General features: G+C 55.7%; 1 protein-coding gene across 1 annotated transcript in view; it reads right to left on the bottom strand.

Annotated features, from left to right (window-relative positions):
* Positions 1–13,992, bottom strand: part of SPTB (spectrin, beta, erythrocytic) — a 63,534-nt gene that overhangs the window by 23,699 nt on the left and 25,843 nt on the right. The window contains exons 12-22 of the mRNA XM_005874025.2: positions 13,619–13,769; positions 12,046–12,916; positions 10,859–10,996; positions 8,115–8,871; positions 7,448–7,650; positions 7,248–7,338; positions 6,004–6,150; positions 4,570–4,833; positions 3,992–4,198; positions 3,478–3,567; positions 2–134 (exon numbers count right to left, since the gene is read on the bottom strand). Coding sequence (XP_005874087.1) covers positions 2–134; positions 3,478–3,567; positions 3,992–4,198; positions 4,570–4,833; positions 6,004–6,150; positions 7,248–7,338; positions 7,448–7,650; positions 8,115–8,871; positions 10,859–10,996; positions 12,046–12,916; positions 13,619–13,769 — 3,052 coding nt within the window. The remainder of the gene's footprint in view (position 1; positions 135–3,477; positions 3,568–3,991; positions 4,199–4,569; positions 4,834–6,003; positions 6,151–7,247; positions 7,339–7,447; positions 7,651–8,114; positions 8,872–10,858; positions 10,997–12,045; positions 12,917–13,618; positions 13,770–13,992) is intronic.

The raw sequence follows: 13,992 nt of genomic DNA, 5'->3' as shown, positions 1-13,992 counted from the left end.
CACGAGCTCTGCAGGTGGCCCAGGCGCTCCTCAATGTCCCCGCAGTCGATCTCGGCCTCCTCCACCAGCCGCTGGCCTCGCTGCAGCACATCCTCCACCCGGGGCGCGTGGCCCAGGATCTCGTTCTGCAGCGTCTGTGGTCAGAGGGGAAGGGCTCAGCGCAGGGGCCCTCCCACCGTGCAGGTGAGGGCCAGCCTGCAGCAGGCTGCCCAGGTGACACCTGGCACCTCTCACCCCCTCCCGCTCGGGGAAGCCAGAGCAGAATGGGTGGTGCCATAAAGCTGCCCGTGCCCACAAGCCAGGCTCAGTGCGAGGCACTTCACATCATTCTCCTTTCACCCCTAGTCTTCGGAGATAAGCGCGCAGAAAATGGCACAGAGCAGAGGAGTGACTTGTGCGCAGCCAATGGCAGAGCTGGGATTTGAACATGGCTCTCCCTGACCCCACGAGTGCTCTTGACCACCCCCTCTTCTCCCTCTGTTTTAGCAGAGCTTGGTTTCTTAGTTGTACGGGGGCCTGAGGAAAGAAACACCATTTTTAAATGGCCTTTGATATCTTATTCTAAGAGCTTTCACGCCTATAAAACTACAGTTGACAGATGCTCCTTGTAAGAGTTCAGGGTTTTCTTTTGTTTTTTTCCCATTTCTATTTCTCAAATCTCTTGTGAGCTCTGTATTATTTTCATGTCTGAATCTTTCATCACCAGAATGGCATTTTCCTCCCACTCTGGGCATTGGGTCACCTTTCTCTTCAGGGGGCCATGACCCAGGTGCCACTCGCGTTCTGGTCCTAGAGGCCTGAGCCTGGGAGCCTCTCAGCCCCTTCCGCCTCATCTCCTTGCTTCCTACAACTGCCCGTGGCCTTTAAAACCATGTGGAGGGCGGGGGCAAAAGTAGGACGTGCGGGCAGTACAGTGACTGTCAGCATGTCAACTACATAGAACCAGCAACATCCACACGCCACCTAACTCTCTGAAATGCATTTTTTACATTCTCCCGTGGTCTGTGCAATTGTATTCAAACTACCCATGGGGTAAGCTCCGTTTGCCTCTACTTGCCCCGAGATCCTATGACCTCAGCAAGGGACCCCAGAAGGTCTCTCAGCCTCGTTCTCTCTCTCTCTCCTCTCTCTCTCTCTCTCTCTCTCTCTCTCAATTGTTTTCTAGGCTCCTGTGCAGTGTACTGACTTGTGATGTTTTCTTCCCTGACTTCATTCATTGAAAACATATTAAGTTATTTCCTATGTACCAGACCCTGTTTTAGGGACAATGTGGACACAAAACCCCTGTCCTCATTAAGCTTACACCCTGTAGAGGAATAGATGGTAAGCAGGTAAATAAATGAGCAAATGCAGATAATGGTGCTATGAGGGAAATACATGAGATGTGGTGGTTGGTACTTGAGCTGGGGGAGTCTGGCAGGGCCTTTCTGAGGTGACAGCTGAGTGAGACATGAGTGGTGAGTGGGAGGCCACCACACAGAGACCCGGGGGATGAATGTTGCTGGCAAGAGGTAGGAGCGCGTGCTAAGCCCCGGGGGGTGGAGGCGAGCCAGGGCTGTCCGAAGGCCAGAGAGAGGCCGGGAAAGCTAGAACACCGTGAAGGAGGGAGGAAGTGATGAGAGATGAGAGGCAGGTAGGAGCCAGATCAGAGGGAACAGTGGTTGTTGATCCTGGTTGACATTGAATAATCTGGGAAAACAGACACAGCCAGGGCCCCAACCCCAGAGAGCCTAATTCATTGCTCTGAGGTGGGACCTTTGCCTTCGCAGGTTTAAAAATTCTCCAGGCGACTCCAATGTGCAGCCAGAGTTGGAAGCCATTCATGTGGCACCTTGTGGGATTTGTTCAGTTGCAGCGGATAGCATAGCCACAGGAGCAGCGGTTCTCAAAGTAGGGTCCCAGAGCAGCAGCAGAACCCAGAATCTTGACAGAGATGGAAATTACCAGACTCTACTCCCAGTGCGATTGAGTAGAGCTGGCCTGGAGCCTGGTCAGCTGTGTGCAAACCAACCCTCCGGGCGAGTCTGGTGCACACTGAGGTTTGAGAACCGCTGCAATAGAGGGGACGATGACATGGGATTGGAGCCTTCTCCAGGCTTAGCCTAAAACAGTCTGCACTGGGCGGCCACGCTCGCCCTCTGGCTCGGAGAACTCTATTTATACTTGCCCTTTTCCTAAAATAGTAACCTTCAGCCAGGCGAGATGACCATCTTCTGGCAACAACACTTACTGGACAGGGTCAAAGGTCTTCTTCAGTGTGAGGAGGACTAACACACTCATTTTATAGTTGAGGAAACTGAGGCCCCAAGGATCCTGCCCTCTACCAGCCTCCTTCCTGTAAGAGGAGGTTGTGGTGCTGACCCCCACCCTGCCGCCTTCCAGCCCAGGTCCCTTTGTGCGGCCACGCTGCCCTCTACCAGCCTCCTTCCTGTAAGAGGAGGTTGGCCCCCACCCTGCTGCCTTCCAGCCCAGGTCCCTTCCTGCGGCCAGGAGCCTTGGTGGTCAGAGCATGTCACCTAGAAGCAAAGGGCCTGAGGGAGCTGTTAAGGACCTCCTCTGAGAATCAGTCAGGCCCTGGCACAGCTGCTGGGCTCTGCAAGTTGATGCCGGTGGCTGTTACTCTGGGGAAAGAAGTACTGTCTGCCGTGAGCCTCCTTCCCAAGGAGCTGCAGTGCCGACTGGCCCTCTGGGACACCGAGTCCCCAGGCTCTCCTTGCTTAGGGCCTTGCTGCCCCCACTTCTCGACTCAAGGAGCAAACCAGGCAGGAGGAAGGACTCTCTGTAGTCAGACGACTGGGCCAGAGGCACCCTCTCCTCCACCCAGAGCTGCAGAGACCAAAGGCAGGGGGAGGGCTGATGACAATCACGCCACCCTCGCCAGACAGAGGCACCAGAGCCAGGGCAGCTGGCCTTGGACGTACATGACGACTCTGATACAAGAGGAAGTGTGGCACCTCTCACTTCCAGGAGTCTGACTACAGTACGACAGAGCAGAACGCCAATGCAGTTCTGCTCCATTTAGAGGCTTCCTAATGGGATTTGAGCTCCATAAGTCCTCTTGTGTCCAGAGAAGTGGGGCCTTCTTACCCCGAGGACACCCAACAGGCCGAGCTCAGCCCTGGAAGAGGGAGAGCAACCAGGAGCCATGGGCCTCCTCTCAGGGAGGCCATGGGCTACAGACGCTGTAAAGCACATTAACCCCCAGGACAGAGCATCTGGGCCCTGCATTCACTGTGCCCTGATGGGTCTGAATGGCCCCAAATCTTGAAGCATCTAAATACTCCCCCACCCTGCCCGCCTGTGGTCCTCCCAGAATTCTCTCTGCCATCACCAAAGTTGTTCTTTTTAGGGGTCTGGGGACCCCACAGCTACTAACAAGAATAATAATCTGCTGTAGCTGGCCTTCTGCAGGGCAGGATGGGGCGGGGCAGGGGCAGGGCAGGCCGGGTGGGACTGACAAGGTAAGGTGGTACTCACCTGGTTCTTCTTCATGAACAGCTGCACAGTTTGCAGATTAATGCCATAGTCGGACGACTGGGCCAGAGGCAACCTCTCTTCCACCCAGAGCTGCGGAGACCAAAGGCAGAGGGACGGCTGATGACAATCCCGCCACCCTTTCCCGAGCACTGGCCGAGATCAGCAGGGCTCTGCTGCATGTCTCCCCGGTTCTTCCCAACCCCATATCAGGAACCGCTTTTGCCCTCATTTTACAGACGGGAACATTCTGACGTTTTGAATTGAGGTTCCAAATAACTTTTTCCTGGTCACACGGTGGGAAGGTAATGTAGCTGGGTCGGGAACCCAAGTCTGTTTGGCCCCCAAGTCCAGGGGTGAGCTACCATTCAAAAGCACTGGCTTTCCTTTTACATCTAATGCAATCACCACAGCAATCCTGAGAGAAGGCGGTGAGATGACCGGACGGCTGCCTCTGAGAACTGCCCTGGGCAGCAGCCAGCTGGGGGTTGGGGGTTGGGGGTTGCGGCCCACGCACCGTCTCGTCCTCTAAGTCGCGGCTGATCTGCAGCTTGGCTCTGGATGATTCCAGCTGCTTCTTCCTCTTCCCCAGGGGCTCCAGGAGGTCCAGGAACCGCTTCTCGATGCTCATGTCAGCACCCCCCTCTTCCTCGTCCAGTGAGGGCATCTGGGCAAACAGCTCTCCCAGCTCCTCCTTCCGCACATTCACTTGGTCCTCCACGCGCTGGGACACAAGGGGACAGTGTTGGCACCGGCCCTGGCACCTGGGCAGCCACTCCCTCTTCTCCATCACGCATATCCCACCCATCCTTAGGGGCCCAGTCTGAGCTCAGCCTCTCCCAGCCAGTCTCCCTGGACGCCCACTCTTCTTCCCCTCCCCGGACACCTGTACTTGACTTCTCAGGCCTGCTTTTACTAACCCGTTTTGGATCCTTGTCTTACCCACTGCAAAGGGGTAGCAGACGGGTGATGACCAGGAGGCATGCCACATGATAAAGGCAAGCCCGGCTAAGAGGGACTGGCTTTCAGGTTTCGGATTTGCTCCCCAAGATCCCTTCTCTTCCAACACTCCCAGTCTACAACCCGCACACGTGCCTTCAGCTTAGCCAACATCCGGTTGACACTGGTCAGGTCCTTGCCTGGGTCGTCTGACCGCAGCTGCTCCTCCATGGCGCTGATCCACTTGTTGAGGTCGGCATGGGTCTTCGAGCGCAGGTCGGAGCTCCTGGCGGCGGAGAGCTGCTGGGCCTTCTCCTTCGTGGTGGCCTGAAGCTCATCCCAGAGTCGGTGCAAAGCCTCTAGCCTCTGGGACACCAGGGCTGCAAACTGGGGCTTCTCCTCTATCAGCTGCTTTCCTTCCTGTGTGGGAGGGAGGCGAGCTTACCGTCCAGGCTTGGAGCAGCCCTGCTCCAGATGGTTACAAAGGTAAGGGGGGGGGCGCCAATGAAGCAAGGGATCTGGTAGAACTTGGTGAGGCCCAAATGAAACACTGCACCCCCTGCGTTATTTGCAGTCGAAGGCGGGACAGGGCAAGCCGTGTTTTGGGCAAATGACTCAGGCGATTGCAGTAGGGAGAGCTGCAGACAAGGGTCAGCTGGTATGTACTAAAAATTTTTGTTTTAATATAAGAAAAAAAAAAAGATTCAGGATCCATCCAGGTACAAGCAGCCTGTGAGTTCTACCCTCTCGTGACTGTCTCCCCTGAGGCTGTGCACTAACTAACCTTCGGTGGGATCTTTTAGTTATTGACTTTGTCTCACCAGGTTTTCACCTGCATAAATGTGTCTTTTCTGGGTGGGCACAGTATGATACGACTTGGGCCTAGGAATACAGACCACTCATAACAGTCAATATTTATTAAGTGTTTAACAATCGCCAAGGACTATTCTAAGTGCTTTAATGCTCACAACTCCCTCAGGCAGGGAGCTGTTATTACCCTCATTTTACAGAGGAAGAAACGGAGGTGCAAGGAGATTGAGTCAGACAGTCTGGCTTGGAGCCTGCACCTTAACTACTGCGGACACGGCCTGGTGTGGCCCCTAGGCCTGCTTTCCCCTGGTCGCCACCGCAGGAAAGAGCAAAGGTGCCTGCTTCCAAGATCTAACTCCAGCCACACTTTCCCCTTAGGCCCCTGGGAAAACTCATTACAGAGGGCCCCTTGCTTCCCCATCTACAAGGGGTGCGAATGACCACACCCCAAAGGACTGCCCTGCTCATGTCACACAGTCCCGTGCTGGGCCCTGGTGAGGAGCACAGGAGGCAAACAGAGAAAACCGCTATTTTGGCGCTGGATGCTGCAGCTCTGATGCAGGTGTCTTCAGTGTCCTGGACTGTCCCCAGACGCAGGTGACCCAGAGGAGGCACCCATCCTGACCAGGTTTAACAAGACTGGATGTATCTGAAGGTTAAGTACTATTCAGAGAAGTTTTTTCACTCCCAGGTCCTCTGGTGTCCAGCAAGCTTCAGGACGGTCCCTACGCCTGGGTAAAGCCCATTCCGTAAGCACGTCCGAGCACTCGCGTTACTTACTGCATCGATGCTCTCCAGCCACCCCTCGTGGGAGGCCAGCTCTGCCATGAACGCCTGGTGCTTCAGCCATTTGTTGTGAAGGTTTCGTGCTTCATCATAGGAGACATCCTGAGATGTCAGCAGCTTGTCATTGATCCAGAGAGTGAGCTGTGGGCCGAAAAAGAGGGTCCAATCATCCCCGAGTGTACCTCTTCAGCCAGGGGCTCAGGGCAGGGCCTGCTGCCCGCCTCGGGCTGCAGAAGAAGGCCGCGCAGTGAAGTGCGGACATAGCAGAGTACCACTCTCCATCTCTGGATCCCTAACTCCCAGCACAGACAACTTGACCCACATTGTCTCGGGGATAAAATATGGACTCTGGAGGGTCTTCTACCCCAGTGTGTGCAGGGTGACAACAGGGATATGTATGCTTCTCTCCATATATCCAGGACCTAGGACAGGGCCTGGCCTGTTGCAGGAGTATTTACTGGATGGATAAATCCACCCTTTAGCAGTACGGTGAGAATCATTAACAAACATAGAGGACATGTTATCAGAGGAAGAAGCCAAGTGCAGATTAACAATGAGGGAAGCCCGGCTGGTGTGGTTCAGTAGTTGAGTGTGGACCCATGAACCAAGAGGTCATGAGTTCAATTCTGGTCAGGGCTCATGCCCAGGTTGTGAGCTCAATCCCCAGTAGGGGGCATGCAGGAGGCAGCTGATCAATGATTCTATTTCATCATTGATGTTTCTTTCTCTCTCTCTCTCTCCCTTCCTCCTTCTCTAAAAATAAATAAAAACACATAAACACATAAACACATACACACACACACACACACACACACACACACACCATCTTTACAGCCCTGGCCGGGTGGCTCAGTTGATTGAAGCATCATCCCACACACCAAAAGGTTTCGATTCCTGGTCAGGGCACATACCTAGATTGTGGGTTGGGGTGTGTGCAGGAGGCAACGAACGATGTTCTTACATCGATGTTTCTCTCTCCCTTCCTCTCTCTCTGAAAATCTATTTAAAAAAACATATCCTTGGGTGAGGATTAAAAAACACACACATCTTTGCCAGACACTTTGAGAAATAAAAGTATTGTGGAACCAAAGATTCCAGAGGATGACCTACACTGTCAAGTATCGAGTTCCCCCCGAGGAACCCCGGACTCTGAGTGAGAGAGGATCCCTGTGGACCTCTGGGCTCTTTGCTCCCAGAAAGGGCTCTCCTGCAAAGCAGCCGGCCTCGCTGGGCCTCACCTCCTGGCAGTTCTGGAGGAAGTTCTGGAGCTCCAGGTTGTCTTTCAGAAGAACGGAGGCCTCCTGAGCCTTCTCGTTGTTCTTCCTGTGCCTGGAAGGGAAGCCAGAAGCCGCAGTCACAACAGGGCTGAGTCTGGGGTCCCCATGCAACACCGCCAGCCCCACCCGATTCAGCCCATCACCCTGGGGGCGGAGAGTACCTGTCCTCAATCGACTGCACCTTCTCCTTGATCTTGTCTGCGTAGAGGTTCCCCTCGGCCACCAGCTTGTTTCCAGAGTCCACAGGACTCAAGACCTTATCCTGGTTATTCTCCATAGACACCAGGAAATCCTCGAACTTCCGGATCCCAGCCTCTGCAGCTTCTAGGGAGTCTGGGGTTTCCAAGTGAGCCAGCGTGTATTCCTGTTGAAGCAAGTTTCCAGACGCGGCATGAAGACAACCTGAGGAGGCGGTGAGGGAACCTGCCAGGCCGGGGCGCCATGTGCAGCCATGTGGGTTATAGAAAACGTGAATGATGCCCCCCGGAGCTGTGCAAGGGAGAGGTTCCCCAGGCCTTGCTCCCCGCCCCTATCCTCACCCTGGGGTATCCACTGTGCCTAAAGCCATTTGGAAGGGTAACCGCCCAGGGGGAAATGCACTTCCCTAGCCACTGACCCAAGAACAGGCATAGTTTGGGACAAGGGCTGAAAGGGACACATAAGAAACAAAGAGGATTGTCTCCCTAATTAGTGGCTAAAGAGAGTCCTGGAAAAGCATAATTTGGTCGCTGAGCAGCTGTAGCACATTTGGAGACTCACCAGTGCTGTTGCCCTGAGAGACCACCCCTCGCTCCTGCCCGCCCCCCCGCCCTGAATACCTCTCCCTACCTGGTTGCTGAGGATGGCTTCAGCCTGCTTGGCATCTTTCTGGAACTCCTGGAAGCCCAGGCACTGGGCGAGGAAGTGGCCGCGGCTCTCCCACATCCGGCGCAGGGCATCCCAGCCGGTCCCCAGGCCCTCCAGCCGCTGGCCCAGGAGCAGGTACTCCGGGTCCGTCTGGCCATGGAGCACCTTCTCCCCAGACGCCTTGACGCGCTCGTAGCTGTCCTGGTGCCCATCGATCTCGTCTTTGATGGCCGCGTGCTGCTGCAGGAGCTGCTCGGCCTCGGGGAGGGACTCGGGCGTGTCCTCCGAGGCCACGGCCTTCTGGGCCATGGACAGCCAGCCCTGAAAGTCGTCCAGATCCTGCAGGAAGGCCTGCAGCTGGCTGGCTTCACCCAGCGAGGCCTCCTGGCCCTGCAGGGCTTGCTGCAAGCCCTGCCACAGCTCTTCCACGTAGGCCTGCCGCCGGCCAATGTCCTCCTTCAGTTCAGGGTGTGACTCCATCAGCCACCGCGACTCGCGCTCCAGGGCACCCACCCGGGTCTGGATGGCAGCCACGTCGCGCTCCAGCCCCGACAACTTCCGCTGGATGGCGATGACGCCCGTCAGGTCCCGGCCCAGGTCCTTGGTGGACTCCACTACCTTCGTCTTGTCCAGGATCCACTTGCTGGTCTCCTCACAGTCCACGCAGTAGTTGTGCACCCGGAGGGCCGAGCCCACTGCCTCCCGCCGGTCGGACACCATGGTCTGGAAGGCCTGCCACCTGCCGAGGGGGACACGGAGACACCCTCTTCGGTGACTCTTCCCACAGGACATCCCTTCCCAGATTTCCCATCAGAGTCTCTCCCCAGAGACCTTGCACACTGAGAAAGTCATCTACCCAGCAAACTGCAGTGCATGAGGTGCATTTATCCAATTTTACCCAAGACAACACAACGCCAATCAGGTCTGTCCATCGGCAGGAGGCAAAGCAGTGACGTGATTCCAGCCATAAGTGGAGGAACATGGCACTTAGCTGGGCTCTGCGTGCAGCTGGAATTCAGGCTAACATACAATTTCCCAGAGCCACTGAAATACTGAAAATGACTAGGAAGCCCACATTATCAACCTGAAGAGTGCTTCGGGGCGTAGGGTCCCAGCTGCCCTAGAGGAACCATGAAGGGGCCTGACCCTGTTCAAAGTGCCCAGGGCCTGGAGGGCACCTTGGCTCTAAAAGCAAAGAGGTGAAGAAGAAGGAGGAGGAGGGAGGGGAGAAACTGGGATTATAATGAAAATGGATAACATAATCTTAATCTTCAAGTGCAGTGCTGGAGTGAAACTGGGAAATGTGCAAAGATCTGGCAGATGGCCTGGGGCCTGGGGTGGGTCTGCAGCCCCTAATAAGCCTTTTTTTAAAAAATATATATTTTTCCTGATTTCAGAGAAGAAGGAAGAGGGAGAGAGAGATAGAAACATCAATGATGAGAGAGAATCATTGATCAGCTGCTTCCTGCATACCGGCTACTGGGGATCGAGCCCGCAATCCAGGCATGTGCCCTGAAAGGCAAAACATCAATGACAAGAGAGAATCATTGATCAGCTGCTTCCTGCATACTGGCTACTGGTGATCGAGCCCGCAATCCAGGCATGTGCCCTGAATGGCAATTGAGCCTTGACCTCCTGGTTCACAGGTTGATGCTCAACTACTGAGCCACGCCGGCTGGGCCAGCCACTTCACTTTTGATCACAGGTTCCAGCTCAATCTCTGGCCCAGGTTGGGGGTGCATATGGGAGGCAACCAATCGATGTGTCTCTCTGTCTCTCCCCTTCCCTTCCACTTTCTCTAAAAATTAATGGAAAAATATCCCCAGGTGAAGATTAACAACAACAACAATAACAATAACAACAACAAAAAAAGAAGAGCAAAGAGTCATCCTCTTCCTCTGCATAAACCTCAGATTACAGAGACATCTCCTGAGCTACAGTCTGCCTCTTCGGATGCTGAGACAATCGGCCTGTTGTAGTGGCTCCTAAGTACCCGCCTCCCCTGTCTCCCCTGCCTCCCTTTGGGCCCCCAGGTATCCCCACTGTGCTGATCCTTTTCTTCCCTAACTGCACCTCCCCAATTGCCTCAGGCAGAACAAAGCTCAGAAACAAGTGCGGGGGAAGGGACAGGGGCCGTGGGAAGGCGGGGACCACGCGGCACTGTGTGTGCAGGGTCCGGGGTGACCAGCGGGACACGGGCCTGTGCTCTGCCTTGGAGATCCTCGAGGACTCCTGGGCCATTGCGCCTGCACGGAAAGCACCCCCTCTCCAAGGGCTCCTCAGGGCCCGTGTTTTGTTCTGAGTGTGAAGTGTGCTCAAGGCTTCTGCTAATTCTCTTCGTTCAAGCCAGCCGCAAGATGAAGACGCACTTCGGTACAGGCAGCAGCTTTCCTTTATGGGCAGTACGTAAGAGCTCTCAGAAAGCATTTTCCCTGCCTACGAAATGTCCGGGGGATGTGGCAGGAGTACACATGGCCTGATTCTAGCCACGGCCACTCAGAACGTCCCCCCTCACACAGGGTCACCACCCCGACCCTCAGGCACAGTATGTTCAGCCGTGTGAACACATCTCTCTCCCTCCCTGGGCCGATCACCAAACAGCCCCTCCCTGCTGCTAACCCAGGGCACAAGCCTGGCAATGCAGAGCAGGCGACCGGCCCTTTGGGCCACACCCCCAGGGGTGTGTCAGGTGCAGGCGGATGCCCCCAGCTCCACCCACACCTCACCTGGTGTTCAGGTGGTCCTGGTACTGCTTCACTTCCCCACTGCGTGGGTGACCACTCTCTACCAGGCTGTTGGCAGCGAGGTTCACGCCATCAATCTGCGTCATCAACGTCTTCATCTCCTGGTCCAGGATGTCAAACCTGATATGGACAGAGACAGCGAGGACTGGTGAGGCAGCAGCAGGCACTGCATTGCCGGTGGCCACCCAGTCTCCACACGTGTAGCTCTTGCTTTCTCCTTTCACCTCCTAAATACATTTGAGCAGGTAAGGGGTGCGGCAGGGGAGAAAGGAGAAAGACATGCTGACACACCCTATTTGGGGGTTCATGGGTCCAGTTTTGTGGGTTAGCATTTCTTGGACCAACCTAGGAGGAAGCTGGTTCCTTGCTACACTGGCCACCAGCTCAGCAGAGAGGCACAGGGCAAAAACAAAGTGATGGGCGGTTAATCCCCCAGAGACCACCTCCCTCAACTGCCCCAGTCGCTGCTCTTGGACCCCAATTCCACTGCCTTGACACCTTGACCTGAAAGGTACTCACCAGCCAGATGCCCTGGCCCTGAGTAGGAGAAGGGACAGCTGCTGCGGGGAGGGGAGCCGTGTAGTATGAAAGCTGACCCTCCTGGGACAAGAGCCCAGGTCCCTCCAGCCTCAGCGTGTTCCAGGGAGGCACCCCCCCGCTCCACTCCCTGGATTCTGTACTAGGATGCGCGGATGCACACGGGCAGGCCTCCAGGCTGCGTGCCACGGAATCGGAACACCGGGAGTGGCAGTGGCCGTGCAGACCAGTGGTTTGCCAGCTGGACTCTGTGGCTTCTCTGGGTTCTGTGGCTGAGGGACAGCCACAGAGAGCCAGAGCTGGTGGGCCCCAGCCTCTCACCCCCCTTAACCAGTCAGCCCTACTTTCCTCTGCGTTGCATGTCAGGGGTTCGGTATATAATTCATTTGAACACAGGCTGCTATAGCTGAACAGTAATTGAATAACTGGACTAGAATGAGCCCCTTTGTTTATTTTGAGGAAGGCTGCAGGGGTGAAGTACCCAAAGCCACAGAGACCGATTGGAACCCTGGCCTCACAGACAGACGTTGGCTGATTAGAGGCTGTCTCCCCCCGCCCCTCCCCTGGCGGAGGGGGAGGGCATGCCCCGGGGTGAGGAGGCGGAAAGGCAGGAAGAGAGGCCCGGCCCTGACCTGTGCTGCACGACCTCCAGGTCCTCCAGCGTGTCTGGGATCTCCATCTGGGCCAGCCACTTCTCCTTCTCGCCCATCCACAGCTCACAGGCATCCGTCTCTCCAAACACCGTGTACAGGTCCAGGGCCTCCTGCAGCTTCTGCCGGCGCAGGTCTGCCTGAGCCACCACTTGCTGGTAGAGGTCCCGGAGGGCCTGCAGCCGATTGGTCACGTCCGGGGAATCCCGAAACTCTTGGGGGAAGCCCTGGGCCTGCCGTTCCAGATGCTCCATCACGGCCCGGCTCTCCTCCAGCTCCTCCAGGAAGTCCTTGTGCTTCTTCCCCAGGGCCCGCGTGGCCCCTTCATCCTGCCCCACGTCTTCTCCGGAGAGCAGCTTGTGAGCATCCTGCAGCCAGGCCTTCAGGTCGTCCGCGTCGCCCTGGAACTGGAAGAAGTTCTCGGCATCCTGCAGGTTCTTCTTGCGGAAGGCGGCCAGCTCCTTCAGCTGGTCCCACTGGGCGGACACCTCCTTGATGCGGGCCTCGATCTGCGGGTGCCCGAACTGCTTGCGCGCGACCATGCCCTCCGCCTCCTGGAAGATCTGGTCCAGGTGGGCGTCCAGCCCTCGGAGCTCGTCCTCGAAGGCCTTGTGCTTGCGCTGCAGGATGAGCACACTGGTGAGGTCCTTGCCATAGTCCAGGGAGGAGTAGATCTGCTCCTTCTCCTTGATCCAGCTCTCGGCCTCGTCCATCTCCCAGAAGAACTTCCAGAGCCGCTTGGACTGCTCCAGCTGGGCCTTCCGCCCGGCTGCCATGTTGCTCAGCTCCTCGAAGCACTGCTCTAGGTGGCTGACGCGGTCCTGGATCACCTGGGGATCACAAGGCTGGTACCCTGGGAGGCAAGGGAGGAGGACAGATGAGAGGGGTGAGGGCTTCATTCATGGGCGAGCTCCAGATCAGTTGCCAGGCTAGACCCCCACGATCTGGAACCTGCTGTTTCACGGAGCTTTGGGGTTGGATGCAGGGGGTCTCGGTTGCTCAGAGGGCAGGGCATGTTCTTAATAATTAGTTCCCAGTAAACTTTCAGGGATAAGGGAGTTTAAGAGTTGGGTCAACTCTCAGTAGAAATGTACTATGTGAAATTATTTTTTAAAAAGCTTAGACACAGAGAAAAGCATTTGAGATTTTGCTCCCCATCAGGTCAGTTTGGGCTTAAATACACTCTTATAAATATTAAAAGAAAGAAAAAAAGTTTAGATACAAATTTCAAGATGATTCTTCAAGGACACAACAGGGTCTCCTATTTAAGACCTGAAGCTATAAACCTAAATGGTCTCTGCTGTAACTTGAACCAGCAGAGAGGATGAAGGACGGATGATGTCTCATTGGGGCTGATAAACACCTTCTAATCACGGATTACCAAAGCGGTTGCCTGGTCTGGAGAGTTCTGCTATCCCTCAGGCTTCTTTCTTGCACCGTTAGCTAACGAAGGAGGCGGAATTTTAAAGCTAACGAGATTTATCCAAGCTGGGGCGCCAGAGAGCTGAGCCAGGGGGTGGGGCCCCGGCTTCGAGGGAGACATCCAGATTCTCACCTTTCCCCTCGGCGAACTGCAGGGTGGCCGTGTTGATGGCCTTCACTTTGTCTCCTTGGATGGCGATGTCAGCCTCCATCAGCTTGTGCTTCTGCAGCAAGTCCTCAACTTCCAACAAGTGCTTCCCGAACTCAGCGGATAAGAGGTGAGCCTGGCAGAGAGGACGGGCGGAGGGAATGAGGAGAGTGCAGAGATCTACACTCCAGGAGCAGAGACCCCTCCCGAGTGGCGGGGGTCCATGGGCTGGGGGGGTCTGTGCAGTTGGGAAACAGCTGCTGCTTGGCATGGAAGGGGCTCCAGGGCAGGGGTTCCTACTGGGGGTGCCCATCGGAGTCATTCCTGGACCGCCTTCCATGAACCCCTCACTAGATCTC

This window comes from Myotis brandtii, unplaced genomic scaffold (assembly GCF_000412655.1).
Source record: "Myotis brandtii unplaced genomic scaffold, ASM41265v1 scaffold423, whole genome shotgun sequence".
Classification (NCBI taxonomy): Eukaryota; Metazoa; Chordata; class Mammalia; order Chiroptera; family Vespertilionidae; genus Myotis; species Myotis brandtii.
The sequence above is the reverse complement of the archived record's forward strand: the minus strand, read 5'-3'. Positions and strand labels throughout refer to the sequence as shown.